Source organism: Polyodon spathula, chromosome 15 (genome assembly GCF_017654505.1).
Source record: "Polyodon spathula isolate WHYD16114869_AA chromosome 15, ASM1765450v1, whole genome shotgun sequence".
NCBI classification, from domain to species: Eukaryota; Metazoa; Chordata; class Actinopteri; order Acipenseriformes; family Polyodontidae; genus Polyodon; species Polyodon spathula.
Window position 1 is genome coordinate 19,428,727 of NC_054548.1, and position 27,105 is coordinate 19,455,831.

General features: G+C 35.3%; 3 protein-coding genes across 5 annotated transcripts in view; 1 reads left to right on the forward strand and 2 right to left on the reverse strand.

The window, feature by feature from the left end:
- Positions 1-9,408, reverse strand: part of LOC121327972 (UDP-glucuronic acid decarboxylase 1) — a 38,255-nt gene extending 28,847 nt beyond the window's left edge. The window contains exons 1-4 of one of the 2 annotated variants that reach the window (XM_041272365.1): positions 9,239-9,408; positions 3,472-3,499; positions 2,414-2,462; positions 1,688-1,731 (exon numbers count right to left, since the gene is read on the reverse strand). In XM_041272365.1, the coding sequence (XP_041128299.1) occupies positions 1,688-1,731; positions 2,414-2,462; positions 3,472-3,476 (98 nt within the window). In that variant the 5' untranslated portion in view covers positions 3,477-3,499; positions 9,239-9,408. Of the gene's footprint in view, positions 1-1,687; positions 1,732-2,413; positions 2,463-3,471; positions 3,500-8,895 lie in introns of both variants that reach the window. The other variant, XM_041272364.1, reaches the window with a different exon arrangement.
- Positions 9,409-14,357: 4,949 nt separating this feature from the next.
- On the forward strand, positions 14,358-25,806 carry LOC121328040 (opsin-3-like). The gene is made up of 4 exons (XM_041272494.1): positions 14,358-14,721; positions 16,235-16,560; positions 20,311-20,544; positions 25,403-25,806. Exons 1-4 carry the CDS (start codon positions 14,358-14,360, stop codon positions 25,559-25,561), a joined length of 1,083 nt encoding a protein of 360 aa, XP_041128428.1. The 3' UTR covers positions 25,562-25,806.
- LOC121328039 (beta-galactoside alpha-2,6-sialyltransferase 2-like) overlaps positions 22,634-27,105 on the reverse strand; it is a 28,815-nt gene continuing 24,343 nt past the window's right edge. For both annotated transcript variants that reach the window (XM_041272492.1, XM_041272493.1), the window contains exon 7: positions 22,634-24,303. In XM_041272492.1, the coding sequence (XP_041128426.1) occupies positions 24,056-24,303 (248 nt within the window). In that variant the 3' untranslated portion in view covers positions 22,634-24,055. The remainder of the gene's footprint in view (positions 24,304-27,105) is intronic.

Here is a 27,105-nt window from a genome sequence, read left to right on the forward strand (position 1 = left end):
CCGTTTCCATCGTCCCAAAGGCGCATACAGAAACTGTTCACGAACAGTGCCTGTAGATTACTGACCCCCTTAGCAGAGGTGACATCTAACAGAAAGGCTGTCTGAGATATTTTTAGAGAGAGATATTTTAGCTCTATAGTATCTGTTAGCTTAGTGAGAGCGCCCGGGGATACCGAGTCGATGGGAACATGCAGATATGGCTGCTAGGTACACTTTCAATGTAGAGGGAGATTTACCCGCCTCTAGTAGATTTTGCAGAAACTGTAATATAACTGCTATAGGGTAGCACATGGGATCATGACCAGTTTTGAAAATATTTCCATTTATAGGTATGGAAGAAGCCCTAGCATTCTGCAGTGTACTCACTACTGCGTCTGAGAGCCCTAGGGCAGACAGACTGTCCCATTCTGGCCTAATGAAGGAGCGTGCAGTTTATTTATTTTTAAACTGCAATGCAGTAGAAGAGAGACACTCGACAGCAAGCTGGAATATTTATTTATTTTTTTTTTTTTTTACTGTAACAGTAAAAACAACAGTAAATCTGTGGCCTGTAGGGGCGCTAGGCCACACACACCGAGTGTCCGAGTCAACACCGGCTGCAGAGCGAGGCTGGACTTGCTGGAGGGTCGTGTTCTCCCCCATTTTTTTTTTTTTTTACAGCTGCAAGAAGCAGAGGAAATTATAGTAAGAACATGCAGCAGGCTGCAGAGGTTAGAAAGCAGCCTATAATCGCTAGGCGATGTAGGCGGTTGACAATTATTATTATTTATTTTTTTTAACGAACGCAGTTGCGTATCATTAGCTCTGCCTTCAGTTGCCGAGCAAGTCTACTTCCAATTAATTAAAACACTAATCTAATTAACTGCAAGGGAACTCACAAAAAACTCAAAGGAGGAGTTCTAAGAGTCAATCACAACTAGAAAAGGTTAGCGTAATACTCACCCACCTTACCTACCTGTCTGTGAAAGGAAAAAGAGGCTGAGCTCTCCACACAATAGTGAAGACTATTTATTTCCTCGGTGAGGCGGGACCAAGGACGCCACTCCGCGGAGGGGCCTATCGGCAGCTTTGATATAAAATGCTCAGCGAATACCGGACAAGCAGGCATATCCCAAAAGTATTCAATTTGGCAGTCATCTTCGAATTGTAGGAACAGTTCAATAATTGATAAAATCTGGGTTGATTAGTTCTCTTATTAATAATATCTATATGTCTGTATGTCTATGTCACACTTTACTTTTTTTGCATCTGGAAAACCACTTGTCCAATTGTGATGAAACTTGGTATGTAGCATAATGTTTCATTTGTATGTCACACTTCTTATTTTGCTTGTATCTTGAGAACACAAAGTTATTCAACATAGTAAACTCAATCATTTTTTTTTACCATAACACAAACACCTCATTTTCTAATCTAATGACATACAGGCCTTAAATACCACTTCTCCAATTTTCATTAAAATAGTTAGTGTCACTTGTTTATTTTTAAAGCAACTTATTTAAGATCAACTTTAAAATGATTTACAGAAGCCACAACACTTTGACACCGTCAAGAAATACAAGTCTTCACACCTCAAATGACACCTCATTCTCTCAGTTAAAAATGAAATCACTATCAAGATATCACTACTGTGGTGTGATTTGCAACTTGTCAAAACTCATCTGTCATTTAATTTCACATAACATACCTGACTTCCAAATCTCGGATTTTCTCCCGCAGGGGTGCAATTACCTTAAAAAAACAAAAATTAAAAAAAAAAAAAAAAAATGTACATCCTACTTACATTCAAAATAATTATGTTGAACAACTTTGTGAGTCATTTATTTATCTATTTATTTGAAATAACCTTTGCTTTTGGCATGCATATTACTACAGTGGCATGTAAATTCAAGGCTTTAAGAGGTGAATAGAAAGATCAGAGTGAACCAAAGACTGTGGAAAATTCACGTTTGTATTCATTATGACCTATGTTACAGATAGGACAATCCATCACATTTATGGTTATGTTTTTTGTTTTTTTATTGTTAAACATGCCAAAACTTTCAGGACAGAATGTCAAACTTAGGTGTACAAAAAAGCTTTGCATTCTCATATGAACATTTGTAGTAACAAAAAAAATACTTTAAATTTTTTTTATTTGACATGCAGCATCAGGGATCAACCAGCAATATTAAATCACACCAATTATTCTTGCAGTGGTTTAAGATTTTATCAAGTAATGACATCATAACAGAAATTCCCAGAAATTCCAGAAAATACAACCGTTTGCTATTTTTTTTCTTTTAGGACAAATTTAATAAAAGGGGAAAAAAATAAAACATTACAGGAGCAGAGGAGACCGTTAGCATTGATACATGCGATGAGCAAGGCATGTTACCCTCCAGACTCAAACTAAAACTAAACAAGAACCAACCTCTTCAATCTTCCTCTCTATTTGCAGTTCCCCATTTTCTTGTATGGTTCTACAGCACAAAGAACACAGGAGAGTTGTGGTTACTTACATGATTAAAAACCTTTGCCTCCTTGACACTTTTCAATGCTGACAGCAAACACTTTAAAATAATACAGACTTTTGGCCAAAACAAAAAGTTAATTCAAACTGGCTTTAGCTAATAAAACAATTCCATAAACCGAATCTGTTGTCCTCTTCCATTCATTACATACGTCTCAAATGTGCACTGTTGTGTTTAGTTTAGTTGCCGTTGTGTGTGTGTGTTTTTTTTTTTTTTTTTTTTTTTTTAACAGGATGATATCTAAAACTACAGCAGGAAAAAGAAATCTCAGTTTGCGAACCATGCTTTCAGATTGTGTTGCACTTTCTTGGGTCATTTCTCCTAGAGGGTGAAATTGTCCCCACCTCTTCAACGGCATCTTTCTTGTGTTTAACCAGCCAGATGCTTCTCCTATTGACTGACACGCTTTAACATGATTAGACTCAGAAGAGGGGAGGTGAAATGAACCAGGAGGTCAAATTTTAACAGGTTTCTGAGAACAATGTATAGGAACTAAGAACTTCCTTTATCCCACTGTAGTGCCCAATGTTTGTAAATGAAAATACAGGTTTGCTATAACATATCTTTCTACAAAACTGTACATATGAGACCTGTATAGCAGGGAAGGAAAGAAGACCCACTGTTTCACCCATTCAAGGTTTTACTACAAGCTTGATTATTAAGGTGTGTCACAGTAAAACCAGAAATGGATCAAACTGCTATACAATGGGTCTTATTTCCTATTAAGTCCAGTTTTTATTGGCCAATGTATATTTTATTAAATTATATGGGTTCTTTTCTTTTTTGTGCAATGCCTAAAGAACACAAAATGAATCCAAAGTATTTAATTCACAATAGCATGTAAAACTGTACCAGTTTTCATATATTGATTTACTAATAATTAAGAATTCAAACAATAAGAACAGTAATTTTTAAATATACAATGGTGAATTTAAAAAAAATAAAACCACAATATTACCTCATACTTGTATAGGTTCCCCATACAGCTGAAAAACAAAAAGATGACTATTAAAAAAAACCCACACACGTGGTAGTAAGGGCAAAGTTTTTATAATAATGATAATTTACAAAACACTTTTTACTCCTTGATGCACACACACACACACGCCGTAGGAAGAAATCCTGATGACAAGTACGAATGTTATTAGTTTAAATATTTTTCCCAGTGTTAAGCGTTTAGAATTGTTCCTAAAACATTTAATGATTATCAAAGATATATGCATGTCAAACAGTCAGCTGTAGTATTTATATAGTAGGATGTGTGCAGTGTGAGGTTATTTATTGAATATTTATTAATTAATCAATCTTTATTTTATATAGCACCTTTCATAGTGAACCCCCATCACAAAGTGCTTCAAAGTCATTGTGGTATACACATTAATGCTGTGCACATGTAGTTCCATCCACAGTAATGTATTGTGGCGCATCATAAAAATGATCTCTCAAACTCAGGGCTTCTCATATGTTAACAATTTATCTGAAAGTTTAAATGTTTCAGGTAAACAGACTCTAACATCCCTACTAGCAGTAACATCCAAATAGAAACTATACTGAACTAATAAAAGGAGGTTATGATATCACATTTTCTCCAACAGGAATTTGCATCCCTTGGAGGATAATGCTTTTCAGAGATGAGCTTTCTGAAACATAGTCTTTGATTGACTTATTAGATGTTACCCCTTGCCAAGCCCATGAAGTATTAAAAATACGTTGGCCACACAAATTGAAAAGAGATATTTGGACGTTATGCTGGTTACGTGTGCAGTAAAATAGTTAACATGAAGCACATTATCAAACACTAAAGTGGATTCCGAAATTATTCAATATCAGTAAAACTTAAAACCATAAGAATTTATTATAATTTCAGATAGTTTTGAGGCAAAGAGGCGGCTTCTCAAAAATATTGTCTAAGTTGCCTTTTTATTTGTTGTTATTATTCAAACCAAAGCTGTCATACCCTTGCAACAAACTACAGTACAGTACAAACAAAATGCTGGCTACATTCAGTAAGTTTTTAGCCGGGGTTTAAAAAATGCAGTTCAAATGAATACTGGATTCAAAGTTATTTTTATTTAACTAGTGTGTGATGCTGGAAAAGGCGTTGTAAAACAAAGGGGAGGAAAAAAAAAAACAGTTTTGGTTCTCGTTTATTACATTCCACATAACAAAGTTGCAACAAAAGATATACTATATGCAATCTATATAAAAATCATGACACAACAACTGGACAACGTTTAAGCAAGGCATTTCAGAATGATGTGCATGCCTTTTTTCTGTCCCATGAGATTCTAATTCGCTCTAAAGCAGCACCACTTTTTTGACCCCGATGGCCTTCCATAGATCACTATGTGTGTGCATAATCTGGTTTGCTTAGTTTTTGTTGTCTAAAACTTTTTAATAAAGTCTCAAGAGCTGCTGTGTTGATCATGTGTGTTTTTTTGTGTTTACTTTTATATATTAAATTCCACATATAACACAGAGTTCTTTTTCATTTGACACTCAAGTTCTGTTGAGGGAGGTAAATAAGTGCAAGGTATTTCTGTCATTTGCAGTGAATACGAACATCTGATTTTTGTATCCCAATACACGTCAAAAAATATGTGATCCTTCTACCTGTAACATATACTGTATCCTACTGGTTTATTATTTATTTCAACTGTTTCCCATGTAAAAACCCACAGAGATTTAACAGCTTGTTTCCAGGATGGTCCCGATGGACAAAAGTAGTAGGCGCCAGAGTCATTCAACCACTAACAGTATATAATTATCATTTAAGTCAAACTTAATTGACAATGTGAGGCTTTCTGGCCAGGCAACAGTGCCCATAATAAGCCCACTGGAACAGGAAGTCCAGACATCCTGTACATTTAATGGCTCTGTTCAGCGAAACTAAGATTTTGAAATAGTACCGGTCTTGCTTCACTGTGCAATGGATTAGAAGCTGGTGATGGAAGAAGTATTTGAGGATGATGCTTAGTGAAGGTTGAATCCCACCTATTTTCTATAGGATTCCTTATACAGGAGTCACTGGCCAAGGTTTTCATTACTTATGTCATGACGCATGTGCATCAACACATGAAATTAACAGAACAAGAGAAAAGCAACAGGCAAGTATATGTTAATAAAATAACTGACAAACTAACTGTCAATGAACAAAGCACTCATGGTAAAAATGCAGCAGCTCTCACAGTAATTATGAATACGAAAACACATTTTAACACAATGATTATTAACACAGAGCCACCCTACGCACGTTAATGCAGCAGCAGCTCTAGAGTACGCTCAAGATGACACCAGTTTTGCAATCATTTTAATTTGCGTTTGATGACGAGTTATCAGGTTACAATGTCAGTTTTGAATTGGGTAGCAAACAAATCGCTATCGGTGCCAAAAAGGTGTTCTTTTAAGTAAAGTCACCGTTCCTTCAAGTGGACCACTTACAATGGAAAAATTACATTTCACCACAAGGTTGTTCTCTAAGCCGAAGTGTTCTCTTGGGAGGTGTTTATAACAATAAAAAGCTGGTACACACTCCTACCGCCTCCCCCCACTCCCCTCATTTGGCCAGAGGAAGAAATAAATTGTTACCCTTTAATTCAACCAAGAAGAGACTCAGTTTGTTAATCATGGGTTGACCTAGAACATCAAGAAAACATGCTCTGAAGTTTGAAGAGATGCATTTATTCAACAGGGGCTGAGCCAGAGAAGGCAGAAAGATTCAATCATTAGAGACAAGAAGATGGCGTTTTTTTTCAGAGGCACAAAACAATGCATCGTTAGCATTAAGCACAAACTCACAAATTGCATCCCAGTGCAATACATTCAGACTTACATCTGGCACTGATTTACTGTGCTAGGTTGAAAATGCAATGAACCAGACGGCAATGCAAACTGTGGGACAGAATCAACTCATTTAACAAGATAGCTAAAAGGATCACTATAGACATACTGTACTTAGCAACATCAGGCAACAAGTGAATTACCAAATTTATTCATTCTAAACATTTAACATTAAGAACAATATCCCACTTCACCTACAACAGTAGATATTGTACAAATATACAGTACTTTAGATAATAAACTATCAAATACAAATTACAATAACGTTAATAGTGCTAAATCCTTATCTTTATCACTGCTTGTTTCTTTTGTTATTTGGTACTTGCATTAACTCAATTAAATCCATCAGCTTAAACTAATACAGTGCTTCAAACACAAAACTGGACAAGATTAATTCCAAATCTGTGTCTGAGAAACCAGACATGAAAAAAACCTGAACTATAAATACAGCATATACTATAGGCGTAGACAGGAAACATCCTGTTGCAATTTATTCAGGTCATGTCTGTCAGCTACTATAGATATCAAGGGTTTGATCCCGAGTTGGGACCTTGACTGAATACATTTCAGCTGCTGACATGATAATCTATCAGCATTCAAGATGACTGGTGTCTCACACCCTGACACAGGCCAGGCACTTCAGCATTCGATCATACAGAAATCCTAACTAACTCTGAGAGCTGCAGTTATATACTCTACAATAAATTCCTTTTAACATCACAGGGCTGATCAGACATGCCTGTTTATACCTTGTGAATTTCATAAATCGTCTCAGAAGTGCTTGTTCAGACATTGAAACAGAACGCTTCACATTGTTAATAATGCAAAGGTTTGACAGTTTTCTTACATTAATTGCTAAAGTGCATACACCCTTTTCTGATTTAAAATAAAAAAAAGGATTTGTGCGTGTATGTTTTATGATTGGAAAGTCTTTCACAACAAATAGCAATATAACCATGCACCACATAACAAGAGCTTGGAGATGTACTTTGTCTCAGAGCGATGAAGTTGCAAGCAGGTTGCACTGCAAATTGATTAGAGAAAATTACATTTTAGCGAAATATTAAAAAACCAATGTAAGATAAAAGACCACAATATGGTTAAGTTAGTAAAATAATGTTTAGCTGTAGTACACAGGTTCCGCAAAACTCAGAGAAATGGTGTGTTTCGTGCATTTTATTTAATGGCTGAATTGTTACCTCACCTGTATCCGCTATGTACTCATCACAGCTGAAAAGCAGTCAAAAGACCTTGAACTTTTTTGTATTATTATTACTATTATTTAAATTGTCTGCCAAGTGAAAGAAAAAAAACGTAGATCAAGATTGGCTTATTTTTAGTGATCTGATATTACAAAAAAATATCCAAGGTCTTAAAATGGAGACCCTTATGTGCTTATTGTGTCAGTTCAATTTGGCTTTAAAGTCAATAAACCGCCAATTTTATACAAGCATTTGTAACGGAAGATGATTTAAAAGCAGTGAGTAGTTGTTTCTTAATGTGACCTAGATGCAATGAAATGCACAGTCCTTTTCTTCAGACATTAGTTTGGTTTATTCAATATATGCAGGTATCATTTTCCCATTATAGAGCAAGCAGATTAAAAATGCATACAGAAACAAGCTCATTAATACCCATTTGCACCCAGGTTTAGACTAAGTGTACAAAATTGTAAATACTTTTATCTTGCATTGCGTTAATTCTTCGTTTTCCACGTTTAACAGTAACCTTTCACTTACTGTGTTTATTATGTAATTTTGAGGAACATCTATATATGTTGGAGGCTGGACACAAAATGATCAAATCTACCTCATACTTTATACAATTTAAATATGGCATTTGCCACTGCTGCAATTCCATCCGACAGCAAAATACCAAAATATAGCGTTATATATCCCCAAGTGCTGCTACAACTGTTCAAATATTATACCTGTAATAAGTTTCGGTTTAGAATATTGTCTGAGAATCTTGGATATACAGAATATCCTTGGTGTAAGTGTGCCTCAGACTCATCTGTTGTCATTGTGATCCACCTGTCCACACTTTACTGCTCCGAGTCATATCAAAACTGTAGCGGTATGAAACTTGCTCTTGTCTGGGGTAGGCTGTGAACTGTGCATTATATGCAGAGTCACTTACAATAGGACACGAATCTAACATCTCATCCGTCGGATGGAGCACAGGAGGTTAAGTGAATTGCTGAGGGTCAGTCAGTGTTAGTGGTGGGATTTGCACCGTGACCTTCTGACAAGCCTTGGACTTTAACCACTGGTCCACACTGCCTCCTTAAAATGTACATACCTATCTAAAGACCAAGAAACCTAAAATCCCTTAAGAGTTTTTTTTTTTTCAGAAACAGCCCCACACTTTGGTAAAACAGGATGTGTTTTGGATCTCTGGTATTATCAACGATACAATGTAATTCAAAATACTTCCCCTTTAATTCTGTATACAGATTAAACATCAGTGCTTCTGTAGTAGTGCTGCCGGTAGCAACACAGTTTTGGTTGTAAGTGCACGTGCAGGTGTGATTTATACTTACAGGCAATATAGGCGATTAAAGCGAGGGCAATGAGGAACTTCGTCATCCTTCTATTTATTCCACTGATTAACCAGATCAACCGCTTCTTCATCATCCTCCACAAAACCAGAAAGCAAAACCCGGAAGCATGCGTGCTTCCTTTAATGCATTTTAACTCGCTAAACTACAACCTTCACAACTTCTTCATCAACCGTATAGAACCTGAATTGCATGACACTGGACGTGATCTAGTTTTCCCAAAGAAATGATGCGTGCACGCACTAGGTTCGCAGCACAACACTGACACAGCTGATGGACTGCAAACAGATACCTTTGTAAACAAAAGTAATTATAATTTGGTCACCTTTCTAAACGACGACACACACCAGTAGTCATTACCCAGAGTAATCCAGTATTAGGAAATAAATAATATTAGTAACAAAGCCACAAGTAGTCCATCCTAAAACTAGCGATGATTATGAGTATAGTATTGCCAAACCCACCGAATTATATTATTTAACGGGTTCAATTACATCCTCTTTAAACTTCAATATATGTTATATATATATATATAAAATATATATATATATATATATATATATATATATATATATATATATATATATATATATATATATATATATATAAAATATTTTTTTCCTAAAAAAATGGATTTTTCCCCAGTAAGGTGAAAGGGGGTAGTCCGGTCTCGCTCACAAAAAGACGTTAGATGATGTATGGGACGGCGCTAATGTAATAAAGACAGTTATCACAGTTATTTTACTGTGTTAATATATATTATTGCTCAAACGTATTGTTTTGTATCTTATAATATTCAACTCTGTATCGAACGATTTAGAGTTAAAGTCTGCAAAAGTTTTAAATTAACTATATATATATAATATAGATATAGGATATAATATATATGTATATATATATATATATATATATAATATATATATGGTTCATCTACTGGAAATTGGAACCCTAGAGACCGGTCGGATTTAGTTAGCTAAAAATCTTTTGGTAATCATTTTACTATGAAATGAAACTGGTGTTTGTGCCTGAACAATGCCAATTATTATTATTAACCGTACTATTGAAAATATCTCTTTAATGTGGTATCGTATATAATTGGGACATTAAGTTAGGCATTGATGTTTACACAGGTTAACATGAGATGTCCCGAGAAAACTGTGATTGTCCCAGTTTTCAGAGTTATTTTTTTGTGCGGGACAGAAACAGTGAACGTGTAAAATCGTCACGGTTTTGCTTTTTTGATTCACATTTTTTTATAAGTACACAAATGTAGTAGCGTCCTCAGCAAGTTGACAGCGATTCAGAACAGAGTAAAAACAAACATTGTCTAACACTTTTGTTTGTATTATGTTGTATAGGTGAGTTATTTATATATATATATATATATATATATATATATATATATATATATATATATATATATATATACCATATATATATAATAATATATTTACTAGGGGCTGAAAAGCTCAAAATACAAACCAGGAATGTGCATGCTTAATTACTAAATGGGTGAGCTCCATGTCAAAACAATCTCTATATCAGTACCACACATAATAATAATAATATATTTATATAGTGCTGGACCACCATCACAAAGCACTTTACAGAGGTAGGCTGTAAACCGTGCATTATATGCAGTTACTCATCTGCAGGATGGAGCATAAGGGTGTTAACTGACTTGCTTAGGGTTACACAGTAAGTCAGTCAGTGATAGGGTGGGATGTGACTCCGTGACTTTCTCGTTATAAGACCTGGTCTTTAACCACTGGACCACACTGCCTCCCCCGACATGCGCGTGAATTCAAAATTAGAGCTATGTGTATTAATGAGAATCGGGCAAAACCAAGTAGTATCATGGTAAAGTATGATTACTCATAAGTCCTTTTTTTCTGAAAATATATGCAATAAATTAAGTTAAAAAATCTGTCATAAGATCTCAGCAGGGGGTAATTAGTGCAGGTAATATGGAGCATTTTTGTTCAGTGGAATTGTAGTTCAGTCAGGTGATGGCATAGCAAGGCTTTTTTTGCCAAGTTCTTCAGTATTTCTGTCCAGTGACAATGATTGTTTTAAAATGTAAATTCATAAGCTGCTAGAAATATCGTGACTCTGTCTGTATGACCTGCATGTCATATTAACAGGTCATATTAGGTCTTTAAAAAAAACAAAACTTAATGTGTGTTGCAAGACACATTTTTAAAAGAGTGACCAGATTTTCAAAGCTCAAAACCTGGACACACTATTAAATAATTGATAAGACTAATTAAGCCATTTAAATATAGGCTATTTTAATGGTTATTTAACGAGCTATCCTCTCACTCTAGTGTTATATTTTCTTTTTAAGCAGTTAGCTAATTTCAGTACACACCTGGGTGTATAATTTGTGGCTAATTAGTTTAAGTAGTCATATTATGTTACGTATTGCTACTTTTGTATTGAGTTAATAATAATAATAATAATAATAATAATAATAATAATAATAATAAGTTAAATACATTTACGCTTTGGCTTTTTTATTTGTATTTATTTTTTAATAATAAGTTTTCTTTATTGATCTATTGACTAACCACTTGACTCGCAGAAGCAATTAAGAGCTCAGTGGTAATCAATAACATTTTATACGATACTTTGCTAAAGCCAGAGATACACAAGCAATTTTTAAAGCAATTTTTTCTTCTCAACTGAAATTGACAATAAAAATCGAGCCGTGTGTCACTAATTGACAGCTTGAGTTATCAAAAAATATTCAATTTGCAGTTGAGTTGCTCAAACAGTATGGATTCATTTTCTTAAGTTTTTCTTTTTTTTTGGTTAAGTGGTGCAGGGGTGGGTGTTGTGAGCCAACTGAATGTGATTTTGTAAGATGTATTTAGTTGTACAGAGTAGTGGCGCAAAAAGTAACTTAAGCAAAGCGCTCATTTCCTTCTGTATTTTGCGCATTCAGCTTTTTGTGCATGACAGTTCAGTTTGAAAGGTAACGGCTGAACATTTTTGTTACACGGTCTTCAGAAATTAGGATTTGAGCGTTTGTGCACGTTGTACTGGTTTTACCCAGAAGTGATTCTTATTCAGGTATTTATAAATGGGAATAATAAGAGTCATGCATTTCTTTCTTGTTTGATGACCAAGTAAAATAACTGCATTTCTAAAATGCTCAATTATACAAAGGTACCTAATTTAAAGGTTTGATAAAAACGTCTGTTTTATTTACTACAATTAAAGTAAATACAAATTTTATTTTCACTAAGTGCATATTCTATGTGATTTCCATCTTTCAAATGAATAAAGCACAGTTTAGATTAGGTTTATTTATAATGTCACAGGTTTAAACATATCATTGTCTATATATATTATATATATATAATATATATATATATATATATATAATTATATTTAATTTGAAAAGGGTTCCTCTCGATTATCACCCTTGATAATATTATATTATTTATTATATTACAATGGTATTGTATTGTCAGGTAACGGGCCGCGGGGTGTTTTTGGACCGCGTCCGGAGCAAGTACTTTTAATTTAAAGGATTTAAATTCCTTCTACCGATGGCCTTATGTAGTGTTATTCGCATATAATTTACAATATAAAGTTTTAGGACAAAAATAGGAGGAAAAAAATTAGACGATCCTCTCTTTGGATTCCGAAAAGGAGACAATCAAGCTAATTAATTGGGTAATTAACACCGTCACCCCCAACAGTGGATATATATATATATATTATATATATATATATATATATCATATGATATATATAATATAGGGAGTTAAATTACAGATTTCCATTACATGAGAGTAGATGTTGAAAACTTCATGCTGATTTGAACTCAGCTCTCGCCAAGATAAGCACCAACTAAGACACAGCTTTACAGTAAACTAATGTGATATTGTCATTTGAAAAACTAATAATTTTTATATATTTAAATTTTTTCAAATTTCAAAATGAAAGTCAAAACATAAATATATTATATTATATCATATATATATATATATTATATATATATATATATATATATATATATATATTATATATATAAAGTTTTTTTGAACAAAGGGGGGAATTGTCAAAACATCTATTCATCTTTTTTTTTTTTCAGTAGTAAATTTACGTGCTTTGAGACTCCGTGACTGTGTGATCTTCACTGACATGAGTGAAATGTGAAAAAAGTTTAAGGGGGTGTGTAGACTTTTAAAGGCATATATATATATATATATATATATATATATATATATATATAGAGAGAGAGAGAGAGAGAGAGAGAGAGAGAGAGAGAGAGAGAGAGAGAGAGAGAGAGCGAAGCTGTGTGTGTAAGCCTGCACTACTGTAAATTCACAGTTATGACCATGCAACCAATAATGGACCATGTTCATAGGGCTGGCCATTTTGTACTGTGCTTGCTTCTTTTTGTTGAATAACTTACAGCTATTGTAATACTATACATTTCCCATACCATGTACTAGACATCTCCAATGATTATGTATGCCGAATACAATGAAGAATGTATGCCGAGTACATTGACTACATCAGTCTACCAGGCTGCAATCGCTTTATGTGCAGTGCACAGTAAAGGAAGGCGAGATTACATCACTTTGAGTATCTTGTTCAAAGGAGCAGTGCCTTTATCCTAGACACTGGGGGACTGGAGAATATCAGAATCAGCTTTTTATACCAAAACTACAGAGAATCCGCTTGAAGAGACAGTTTTCTTCGTGAACAGGTAAATATGTAAACTTATACACTTAGCCCAGCTGTTCCAAAAACGACTTGCAGAGTTTCAAGGTGGGCAAAGGCTATAACAGGAATAGGGCTACAATCTTTAACATAAAGCAATGGTTTGATTACCAGTGAAATAGCATTGTAATAAACAAATAACACAAAATAATGAACTTGTCTTGGGCGCACACGTCAGTTTAGAAAGGTTATTTAGGAAGAGCTATGCTTAGTGCTTTTCAGTTGTATTGCTGATGGGCAAAAGACATAATGAACCAGATCTTCTACAAAAAATATATAGTTGCATGGGATTTTAAATGCCATGAAGATTAATTTGTCTGCACGTCACGTAGTGGAAGTGTTAATCATGCGGGTTCATTAGTGTGTATACCTCATTAAATCTTTAGTGTTACCAGAACAGAAAATTGACAGCTTAGACTATATTTTTGAGGAACGTTGTAGTCACTTAATCACAAATACATTTTCAAACAACAGCGCAGCTGATTTTTCTTCTTATAAAATACAGTTCTGTTTGATGTTATATGGCTTTAATTCCATAGAGTACATTTAAAACCCAAAACAGTTCAGTAAGACCACTTATATCTGTGACAACTAAAAAGCGTGTTCGTGAGTAATGCAGGTCAGGTTTATTTTTAAAACATACATTTCTTTATGTTAGCACCGTGCATAAAGGATCCGAAGCGGGGCTGTGATACTTAATAACAATGTTCTATGAAGTGACAAGTCTGAACTTCAGCGCCAATCTAAGCGAGGAAGACCCATTCTCTTCAACGGACCAAGATGAGGAGCCCGAAATGAGGTTCTCAAGAACGGGTCATACAGTGGTGTCGGTGTTTTTGGGGTGCATTCTGGTTTTCGGTTTCTTTAACAATCTAGTCGTTTTAGTCCTGTTCTGCAAGTTTAAGACTCTGAGAACTCCCGTGAACATGCTTCTGCTGAACATCAGTGTGAGCGATATGCTGGTTTGCCTTTTTGGGACCACCTTGAGCTTCGCCTCCAGTATCTACGGCCGCTGGCTAGGAGGGAAACACGGCTGCATGTGGTACGGATTCATCAACTCCTGCTTTGGTAAGTCTTACTCAAATAATGTGTACTTATTTTTTATCATGTTCCATAAAACACAATTTTACTGTAGGTTAATATTAATGGAAAAGACCACATTATTATTATTATTATTATTATTATTATTATTATTATTATTATTATTATTATTGTTATTATTATTATTACAGTGCTGAATCTCGCTTCTGATTTAGTGTTAGCAATTATGATTTTTGTTTTTAATGTATACAAAACAGATAGGCCTACATTAGGTGTAAGTTTTACGTGGTTTACACCCCTCCCAAAAAAACAAACAAACAAAAAAAAAAAAAAATTGCCGCCAGTGTACACACAGGGTTATCCTAAAAATGTGAATCTCGAAATGATACGAACTATGTTTGCGTTTTGTGTTGACTGCATGTAGCAGAAAAAAATCATGCGTGGAATGAGGCTGGCTGTTCTTTAGGCACAATGCTTTAACATTGATGTTATCGTTGTTTGTTGTCTCAGAAGTTGCTTAAACAGGTTCATTTAGGGGTTTTTTTTGTTGTTCCAAATCGCCAATTTCACCATATCATTAGACACAATATGACCCGTCCATTCAATTCGAATTAGTAGCCTGAGGTCGTTAATACAGTGACATCTGCTTGCGGTTCCATTAAATCAGACATTTAAAATAAAAATGCGCTCAGCATCACAAATGTGTTGTATTATATATGGCCGATTGGGCTTAGTTTAAATGGTGAAATGCAGTAGCTTTTACTTTTGTTTCTGTCCCTTTATTTTTTATGATGTTCAAGAATCCTTGTTATTTGACCATTGTCTTTGTATCCTAATTCCAAAAAAGGTTTCTATATTACATGTTACCTATGTGTCCCAGATTTTAAAAGAATTTATGTTGAATTCTATACAACAAAAAAAAGCAAAAATGGTCAAAATCCAGTATAATATAAATATTGAGTTAATAATGTGTTGAAAGTGAAAATAAAAGATGACAATGGTAATAATTTTACTAATAATACATCCAGTCATTTCAGTCAATTGCCATAACACTTTCTAGTTTTGACTTTCTGTTGTGACTTCACATGCATCAGATTTTTTAGGGACTGCATACATGCACAACATTTAATGGAGAGCCATTCTGGAAGATTTACCATGAGAAGCTTTTTAAAAAAAGAAAATCCCAGAAATGAATGCTGTGTTCTTGTGTTAAGCCCTTTTATTCAGGGGTTTTCTCCTAGAGAACAAGTTTATTGATGTAAAAAGATAAAACCTTGAAAATACATTAGTCTTGTCTGTAATCTTTCACCTGGAACCTGAAACGTTGCATTACAGGTAAGAACTCCGATGTGTGCAACAGTCCTGTCACTCATAGTCAATAGTTTAAAAATGGGCCCATCTGAAGCAGAGCCTGGCAAAGGCTGGTAGGGCAAATGGGTAAAATTCTCTCTTTCAGTGGCTTGTGCATTAACTTGCAATGCCACCAAGCCGAACAGTATTTCACAACAGAGCCAGTGTAACACTGTCATTCTCTTTTCAGGCATTGTGTCCTTGATTTCCCTGGCGGTCTTGTCCTATGATCGTTACAGCACCTTAACTGTGTGTAACAAGCGTGCCCCTGACTTTCAGAGGCCTCTGATAGCTGTGGGAGGGTCATGGCTATACTCCCTGGTCTGGACGGTGCCTCCTCTCCTGGGCTGGAGCAGCTATGGACCTGAAGGGGCTGGGACAAGCTGCTCAGTGACTTGGACCTCCAAGTCACATGAATCAGTGTCCTACATCACCTGTCTCTTCATTTTCTGCTTAGCTGTTCCCGTCTTGGTTATGGGCTATTGCTATGGACGGCTCCTGTATACAGTTAAACAAGTGAGTTGTTGTTTATTCAGATGAATCATTTTAATGACTAATTTTAACCACAGTATTTTTTTAAGACTCCCTGGACCCTACTGTGATGAAATGAGTACAATCGCAAACTCAGTGGTTAAAGTCAATTGAGTCTGCCCCTCATTGAGTGGCTTCTCCAAAAGTGTGATTCTGATGGAATTAAAAACCCAGCGTTTAGTGGTGCACTGACAGAGCCCAGCCAATCAATGCTGAGTAGGTTGAGGAATCTGCTATCCAGATAGGGCCAGACGACAGTCCCTTTATGAGACCATCGATGATGTGGACACCTAGAAAACTTGCTGGATAGGGGCTCACCAGGACCAGGGTTGGAGACCCCTGGTCTAGACTTTCATTTATTGACTGCATCCAGATTGTATTTTTGGTAACGCTTTTTAAAACACAAGGCAATAATGAAACTTGGTATTAATATTATTTAGTTTGCAGGAAGGCTCTTTTAAAAGTATGTTAATTACATAACTTCAAGTACATGTTACAGGTATTATCTGTTTGTGAATTTCTTTTAACAGGAATATTTATGTAATATACTTTTCTGTTTTTCAAGGCCTTACAAAACGTGTTTATAAAATAACCTTCAGATATTTTCCGTAAAAGCCTCTATTGAAACGTTTTTTTTTTTCTTCTATTGAATTGTACTCTACTTTTTAAAAGTCCCATGTCTAAGGCAGTGACAGCTTTCAACACTTTAAAAATTGTAATACAAAGACTTTCAGTGATCTTGGGATATTTAGTTTAAGGACTTTAAAAAGGTATTATAGGATGATCTCTGAGTAAGAGTTTTTACAATAACTGATATCTTTTTTTCTATTTATTTATTTTTTCAATATCTGATATCTGAAAAACCATTTTAGACGTTTTTTTTTCATGGCAAGAGCCATGCATCTTGTACCAATAATAGGAAATTAAGCAAAGTGGTGGTTCTGGCAGGGAACTCACTTTAACCTTCAACCTAATTACATAAATATCATGCATATTTTAGATGCTTTGAATACCAGATTAGCCTAATCAAACAGCTAGTTTATTATTTGGCCCTCAATAAACAATACATCAAGTGATCGACAAGGAAAGGATTTATATCTTGCCTCAATCTATTATGTTCTTGCTGTGCCCCAGAGTTCGCCTCACCTCTGGGCTCCACCTGCTTTTTTTTGCTTCGTCTAACAGGGAGGGCAATTATTCTACAGGTGAGGCAAAAAGCCAAAGAATGTTGTGTAAAATATGTCCATTGTAGTATTGTTGTCTAGTCTGTTTTAATAAATAATCTATTGCGTTAGTTTCCTGACTGAATTGTGGATTATTCTGTTTTTTGTTTCAGCGATTCGATGACAATAAACTCAATATTGATTATTTCCAACTCTAGTGTTTTTTTTAAGTTGAAATAAACACCACCAAATGTTAAGAAATTATTGCTATGCTTACATACATGCTTGTTAAGGGAACTAACTGGATGAAATGAAAGGACAACACAAACCGTATATCCTATAACATTGTAACATTCACACTGAAAACATAAAACGCAATAGATGAATTGGTCCTCATCCACTGAGGAAGATACGGTTGGTTTTGCCCACCGGGTAATGGATTCATAATTAGTTCACAAGTCTATTCTATAATTTTCTTTGTCATTTTAATTGTGGGTATCATAATACTAATTTAACGTGTCTTGTGAATAGTGCCTCATTGTCTAAGGATCTCTTACAGACGCACCACTTATTAACTTTTAACCTTTGAATTGAATCGTATGTTCTATGCATGGGATGACATCTGCATTCAGATTAAGATGTGCTGGAATATTAACCAACCTTTAATAGTGATTGATTTTTTCATACATGATTTATAATATAAAATAACTTAAAAATGTAAATGTAAAAATCTCTCCAAGCATAGAGGAAATGGATAGACAGTCCTTGATCTCAAGAGCTTGAAGAGCAGACAACCAATCATTCTCCAGTCATAACTTTTTTCAGCAGTTCTGCACCGCTGTAGAAATACAGTACAGGCACAGACTGCAAAGTTTTTTTTTATTTTAAGTTTTATTTTTGTTTTAAATTTGGTCTTTGAAAAAATGTATCTTAAAGGGCAAAGATTCAAAGATTGACAGCTGGCTATGATAAAGGAAGAACCCTCTATTCAGTTTCATTCAGATAATTGTGTTGAATGGAAGTTGCTTTTTTCATTTTCACAGTAATGTCATGTCTTTAGATTGGAGTGAATTTGAGTACATGGACTGCTGCACTGATTATATGAATCAAATAAATACATACTTCCTGTGAACTGGTATGACTTGGAAAATTAACCAATACTAGTCTTCCCAAGAGCTTAACCTTTTACACAGACAATCAAACTTCGTGTTCCAACAATATTCAAATATCCGTTGGCGTTTAGGGCAGAGTATAGTACTGAAAATATTTTTGTTACCCATGCAGAACCATCTTGTCTTTCATTTGTACATACAATACAATAAATTGTTTTTTATATAGCGCCTTTCGTAACAAAGTTATCACAAAGCGCTAAACAATTAAGAGTAATCCAATTATTTTGGATAGAACTAGAAATTAATATATACTGGAATAAGTTAATTTTCTTTCCGGGTATCTGCTTGTTCCACCCCCACCTCTATTGTGTGTAGACCTCAGATAGTTTTATTTGCTAAAACTTGATTATAGAACAACCTGCTAATGAAAAACATTCTCAAAGTCCATGAGGTACCATTTATTAATGTACTGTACTATCATGTCACTGTTGAAAACAGATTAGGTAACAGGGTCAAAGAGTGTATTGCCAAAGAACATATTTTACATTACAAGAAGAGGACGTAGTTGAGCAGGCACAGAACATCTGCCCCTCAGTAGAGATGGCTCGGGGCTGAATAACTTCATGGTAGGGGCTCATTGGCACACAGAGCTTTTTTATAGTGAAGCCTGAGCCTCAAGTTGCACTGTGCCTAGCTGGAGATAGTCTTTGAGCACCCTTTAGTGGGCCTATTTAAATAGTACTGAGGATGATGACGAGGGATGCACAGAACGCCTTAAAGCACATCATTTATGAATTGTTTTTCCCTCACTGAAAACCCTGGAGCACATATCACTCGCATGGTTCTAATATGACAGTGTGTTTTGCCAGGGCCCAGTTGAAATCACTCAACTCAAGACCTGTTGAACAAAGCCTCTGAAGTCAATTACAGTGCAATGTATGCATTTTCTTTTTCTCGATCTAGCACTTGAAACATCTGTGATGAGTTTTAAACCAGTTGTCAGCATTTGCTGGTGTTTTTTTAGAGGGTGTGCTGGTTGTAGTGAACTGAATAATTCCATTCATTACACATACGTTTAGTTTTGAAAGAAACATATGTCACGGTAAACATGTTTTTATTTTCTGTTTCCAAGACAGACTTAGCAGATAGTTATTCACTTTAGTCTTTCACTGCTTCAGTGCTTTCTTTTCCATCATTACCAGTACTTGCTTTGACCCAGAATGCACTGCTGAGGTGAAATGAACTGAAACCCTACAAGTGCAAGAGTAATATATTTCCTGAGAAACTAAGTGTGCTGTAAGACCTGTTTCTTTTAAAACTGCAATTTTGAGAAGAGTCGCTTATGGAAGTAAGTTATATTGAATTATTTTGTTAGCTGCAATCCCCTAAATGGGTTTATAACAAAAGCTAAAATGCACTTTTTTTTAGTAATACACTTTACCTTTATTTTCATTTTATAGGTTGGGAAGGTCCGTAGGACGGCAGCCCGGAGGAAAGAATACCACATCCTCTTCATGGTGATCACAACAGTGGTCTGCTACTTGCTGTGCTGGACACCCTATGGAGTGGTGGCAATGCTGGCAACATTTGGTAAACCAGGACTTATCACCTCAACAGCAAGTGTTGTGCCCTCTATCCTAGCAAAGAGCAGCACTGCCTTGAATCCTGTAATTTATATTCTCATGAACAAGCAGGTGAGCAATTCCATTGTTTTTTAAAGTGCTTTTCCTTTTTTTACTAGTTTTACAGGTGTTATTTTTCTTTGAAATGAAGTACAAACTAATCTCTCAATCATTTATTTCCCTTTATTTTACTAGTTGTGCTAATTTAATGTGTTTTTAAAGTAAAAAGCATTTAAACTAGTCCCTTTTTCTACTGCAGTTTTAAGTCCATATCTTACGTTAAAAATATACATTTTTGGCTTTAGGGTAGTACTTGGTTTACTTTCACAGTGAGCAAGAAATGAAAGCTCCATGATCAATTTTAGAGCACTGAAAGACATAAGACTATCAGTAATTCCGGAAAATATCTAGTGCACAGGGTAAAAAAAAAAGAAGAAAAAAAAAAACTATGGTAATCATTGTTATATCTGTATGAAGTAACTTATAGATGCAGCTATTTAAAAATGTATTTTTGATATAAAAGTAAACAGTATGGAATTGTTTAATTAAGGCTGGTAAAAAAAAAAAAAAAAAAAAAAAAAAAAAAAGAGTATTTCGGTTTCTAAATTGTTCTGCTGTTGTCAAAATGAATCAATGGTCACCTGATGACTGTCTTCGTCAACAGCTGTCTTTGTAAAGGTCTGCTTGTGCTTGTCATCTTGTGTACCAGTGTCTTACAAAAGAGAAAACATTTAATGTGTACCTGCCAGAAACAAACAAAAGCTTTAGTCTCTGTGTTCTGAAGTGATCATTGCATTGTGCACTGACGATCTCGTTGATTTTACTTTCACTGAACACAGTACTTTTTTTCATGCAGTGCATTCCCTTGTGCCTGTCTGAGCTGAAATATATTTTTGACACAGTTTAACCATCGCAGAATAGGCCTGTGTGTATGATCATTTTGTTTATGCCATAGACATAGCAGAAGCACTCAAAACAAGCTTTAAGATTGTAAACTACAGCACAAAAGTATACATGATATATATATATATTATTTTTATAACACTATTATAGTGTAGTTTAATAAAATATAATCAGATTGTAATGTGAAATAGGTTCCATATGGACTTTTAATGTCATGGATACAATCGCTTAGTGGTGAACATTATGCAGGTAGTGGTCAAAAAAATTGAAACACCTGGGTAAATGAGGGACACTAAGTATATTGAAAGCAAGGGCTTCCACACAGGTGTGGCTCATGCATTAATTAAGCAAATAACATCCCAGCATGCTTATGAAAATGTATAAAAGTGCTGGACAGGCCTGGTTGCCTATAATTATAGCTAGCTTGACTAGCAAAATAGTAGGCAAATTTCAATTAGGCATTGTTTTTTTTTTTTTGGTACATCTAATATGTTTGATTGCTGAAGAAGCATTTCCTGAAAAATTGCAGAATGCCATAGTTGGTGTGTACATGGTAGTCTTTAAATGATTAACAGGTGGTTTATAGCCGCTAATTTACATCTTTAGTAAAATTTTAACGTGGCAGCCTTATTGATTATACTATTGCAAAATTGCGATTGTAGAGTAAAAGGTTCATAGTTTTGCAATTCCTTCTGAGATACATCATTCGTCAATACAAATAATATTGAGAAAAGGTTATCGAATATAAGTGTTCAACGTTCAGTAACAATGCCCACTTCAATCCAAAAATATTCCTCCTTATTAACATATCTCTAAATTTGTGCACAAGTTACTTTGTGCGCTTTTCTGAAGTAATGGTGCTGCATCAACACACAACTTACATTTAGTATTTCACTTCATAGCCTGGTATGGTTATTTTTGGAAATACAGAATGTAGCGACTGATATCCCTTTTATTCAGTTTAAACATTTAGTGAAAGACTAATCTTTTGGACGTAGTAAACGAAACTGTAGCATGTACATGTTTAAACCTGGACAGCCCTATTGTATTGAACAGCTGTTTGTGTCGTTCCAAGATTTATCACATGGGCAAACAGAGAGGAAAAGCACAGGTGGAGCCAAGCTACCTTGTAAAGGATCAAACTGCTATGCAGTGGGAGTCTTGTTTCCATTCCTGCATAACAAATAGACATTCTAGGTAGGCATACTTGTAAAGCTTAAATAAGGTGTGTATTTGCAAGAAAATGGGAGAATTAATATTGAATTAACAAAAGTGTTTCTTTTTATTGTATAATATTCAGTTGCTCCAAAATAAAAAACGGTGCACTTATACTCCATGTGAAGGGAAGCAATTATGTGAATTTGATCTAAATCATTTATGAAACATCGATAATCAATTACGCCATTATTACCCTCAAAGTTAACAGTGATACACCATAGCAAAAACACAGCATGGGACAAGTTTAGTAAGGTAAGGTAAAGCATGGACAAACATGGTAAAGCACACACAAGTATCGTTAAAAATAAAATAAAAACAGGAATGGTGCAGTAAATGCACAGTAGAAGTATGAAGGTAAAAGAATATATTTTCCTCCAAACCTCATACACACTGTAGCATTAACCTTGTTAATGTCATATTGAGACAATTCCAAAAATTTAGGTTTATATTTACAATGTAAAAAAAAAAAAAAAAATTAGTGAACAAGAGAAATTTGCAAACTGTTTACAAACTGTCAGTTTCTACAAAGTATGTTTGGTACAAAACAGATTTTGTCCAGTACAAAATTAGGACAGTAAGATAAAAATCACAAAAAAAAAAATGTTGACATTATAAATGAGTTGGTTTTTGGAAAATCTTTTCGCCGCCTTTATCTCCTGGATAGTTAAGGCTGTTAGAACATACTGTTGAATTGCACGTACTGAACAATGCAAAGGCTTGAAGTCTAGTGCATTACATTGAAATGTACATTGCTGCCTTACGGAGTGATTAATACAAACACTGCTATTCACGCAATTCATGCACTTGATAATTAAAACCTAGAGTATTCAACACCACTTACGGCATAAGCAGAAAAACACCCACAAAAAAAAAAAAAAAAAAAAAAAACCACAACACATTTTTCCCCTATTAAGATGCAAGTTATAGATCTCAGGGGACAATTTAATTCACCATCTTAAAATAGAACAGTTACAACTTACAAATGCTACTGTGATAACAGAACATTTTTTATAATGCCAAAGTTAAACAAATGTTACACTATCAAAAGTGTAGTGAATGATTTAGATGCTCGTCTAAAATACCTTTTTAGTCCAATAACTCCTTATAAATGAAGTCTTTTTTCAGGGGGATTTACTCTGGGGCGTCAGAGACACAAAGGAGTCAACTGCTTTTTGTGTTTGTGACACGTTAAGCATGAAAGTGATAAAATGTACAGGTCTGAACTATTTTAGGCTGAGCAATTGCAAACAAATATGCCTTAAGCAATCTTCTACAGATGTACAGCTTCTTCTCATTCAGTAATGAAAAAGAGAAAGCAGGATGCTTACCATCCAGGATACAGAGAAAAAGTCTATACTAAAGTGGTCAAAAGAGTTTCAAGTTTTATTTCATTTCATTTTAACTAGCAAGTAATTGATTATTGCACTAATATTATCACCCAACCAAATCATGAGGATTACAGTCATTTGTCACACTTTATGGCACTGAATCCAGGAAGGATAACTTTCCCCTTCTTTTGCACGTCGATGTCCGTCCCCTTGTTGATTCTCTGAACCAGCAGTTTCTCGTAGAGCAGCGGGTGGTACGCCCCCAGGGTGCAGGCAGCATCGTAGTATCGCTCATGGTAGTGACACAGGTCTGTCTGCCGCAGTGAGGGGATGTACTCGTAGACGTGGACTTCATCACAGAGTGACATCATCATGAGGATTCCTGACAAACACAAAAAAAAAACTACATCACAACGGTGACACTGGGTTTTGGGTTTCTTTACCCATGAAGCTCTACTGCACAGGGGCTCAGAAGCAGAAGTGTTATATATATTCGTATGAGCTTAACATGCAGCCTACAGCACTCAGTATTCCCAGGCGGTCTCCCATCCAAGTACTAACCAAGCCCAACATTGCTTTGCTTATGCATTGCATGGCAAGTTCGATTTGATGAGCTTTTTGCTGTCAGAGACGTTGCCCAGGGGTCACTACAAGAAAGTAGCTCTTCTTGACTCCCAGCAGAAGTGTTGATCATGCCTTTATTGGCTTTAGAAGCAGCAGGAAGAAACTAGTCCAAATGGCAGTCTGTTGTTCAGTACAGTAGGATCCCCATCAGCCAGTTAATTACTCTGGGGGACTTCTCTATTCAGCTAACTCGAAGTCTAAGTTAACCATGGCTGGGGAATTACTCCTTGACCTACAAACACAAACTACTCGGCTATACAAAAAGGCAAGTAATTGTTAACCACATAGCCACAGCAATCAAAAACAGAACTCCTTCATTGCATGGTGAATAGAAAACTGGGTCACGTTATGCTCCAGTACAATCAGTGCCATCTAGAGACCAACTGCATTTGCACATCGCATAATAAAATGACAACCCTGCCTTTATACAGCAGGAAAGCGTGTCACTAAGTGTGTCACCTTGAAGGTGGAGCTGGAGATTAAGCCTCCATTGCAGGGAGGATGGAAACCACCCCCATAGCAGGACACAGCTGAAGCATCATTGGCGAGGTGGAGGAGCCAACTAACACAGAAGAATGAAATGTTTTACACACAGCCTGGGGTTTAAACAGGGAGACTGATATTGTGGATTTCTTATTGGGAGGCACATTTGCACAGCTTCCTGAAGTTAACCAGGGGCTTCCAGTCCCCAAATCGATTTGAATCTGCAGCACCCAACCATCTGCCTACTTGCAGAAATAAATAGAAGCCCGCTAGACCTAGAAGCTGATTGGCTGTTCGTACTCAATCGTTTTCATATATATATTAGTAGAACTATTTATGTGTTGTGAAATTAATATTATTTTCCCCTCTTTCAGTTCTACAGATGTTTTCTAATACTTTTCCACTGCGGAAATGCATCTGCTGCCAGAGGACCATCTTCAGTTCAGTCAAAGACCGCAAATATTCAACGAGGTCGAAGGGTGCATAGCACAGTAGCCTTTACTGTCCAGCTCTCAACAGCAGTTGAAGACTAAGGCTTTACCTCTCCAGATAACTTCAATATCCATCCAAACACACCACACACTGTGAAAACAAGTTCCTTTCAAAATGATAGGGGTGATTGGTTTCATCATTAAAATAAGTGTTTTTTTGTGATTAACTCAGATGCTGATTGGGGTAGTTGTACAACTCCAAAAACAATTAACTTTGATGTTTAGTGTTCAAAAAAGTGTTACCGTTTGTCACTTTGTAACTATTTTTTTTGTTTAAATTACCAAATGTATGCTATAATTATAAATAGTTAGAAAAACTTTCATGAATTAAACAATATGGCTACTGTTTAATTAATGAAAACAATCATGAAAGGAATTCAACATTCTGAATACAGTCATCAGAAGGAGATGATCTTATAAACATGAATATAATAGAACAAATGTATGCCCACTAGTTAATACTGTATTATATACACTTAATTTAAGCAAATATCTTTTCATCATCTTCTGGGCAAGACTGATTTTCCTACGGTAATTGGTGACTCTGAATTCTAATTGTGAAATGTATTTGCATATCAGAGTACAATTTTAATAAACAGGTTGCAGGATTATGTATCAACAAAGGCTGTACTTATCATATAGTTTATCAGCAACAGTGCTCCTGTTTCTCATATTTCATTTATATCAACTTGTGTAGATTTGTTGGAATTGTTTTATCTCAAACTATGTTACGATGTGGGAATGTCTGTATAGTGTTCTTAATAGTGCACTTGTTAAGTACATATATTGAACAGGACACATTATCCCCATAAAATAGGGGTACACATTTCTAAGATGTTGACAATGTTGAGCATACAACTTAAACTGTAACTAGGCTTGGTACTTTGATATTAAAATCAGTAAATCTCATTAAAAGTCAAATTCCCAAAAAATTAGAGTTCGACTGAAATAAATTTGTATACGATAAACGTTGGTAAAACCACTTGCTATTTTTTATTTTTGGTACTAAAAATAACTAATTTAGAAATCATAGTTTGTTTAGTTTTTATACTTGCTGTCAGTCCCGTCTCCGTTCCACTCTGAATGGCTAAGGGTTGCTGTCAATCATCTCAGTGATCTGTTAGTTTCACTGTCACTGTCATTTCACCCAGTTCTGACAGATCTCGTTGACTGAAGCAGCGCCAGAATGCTTTAATTCGTTTAAATGACTGTCAATCAAGACCTGTACCGACTGTGCACTTTCATTTGTCAGCTCAAGCGTCTGTCATTCAAAACGTGTACTTTTGAAATTAGCGGGTTAAGGTGTACATAAGCTTTTGCTTTAGGTATACGGTGACAGTTACTAGTTTGATTTGAAAATGGGGCGCAGGAGGAAAACACTTAATGAATATTGTGCACAATCCCCTGACCAATGTCTCCATGGCAGGATGAAGAGGGTCTGTCTACCTTACCTTCCAGTGACTCCAGCTGTGCTGAAGAATAAGGGCAAGTTAGTTCTGTTCAACTATCTAATGTTTTGCTCTGTGCATATTATTTTTCTTGTAAATGAATGCTGTAGAAGTGTGTAATACCCTTTTATATGCTGC

What these genes read in the sequence shown, in the direction of transcription:
- LOC121328040 (XM_041272494.1), top strand. Translation starts at nt 14,358, where the DNA reads ATGTTCTATGAAGTGACAAGTCTGAACTTCAGCGCCAATCTAAGCGAG. An exon ending in TCCTGTATACAGTTAAACAA is followed by an intron (nt 16,561 to 20,310) that starts GTGAGTTGTTGT and finishes TTCATTTTATAG; the next exon opens with GTTGGGAAGGTCCGTAGGAC. An exon ending in ATATTCTCATGAACAAGCAG is followed by an intron (nt 20,545 to 25,402) that starts GTGAGCAATTCC and finishes CCCCTCTTTCAG; the next exon opens with TTCTACAGATGTTTTCTAAT.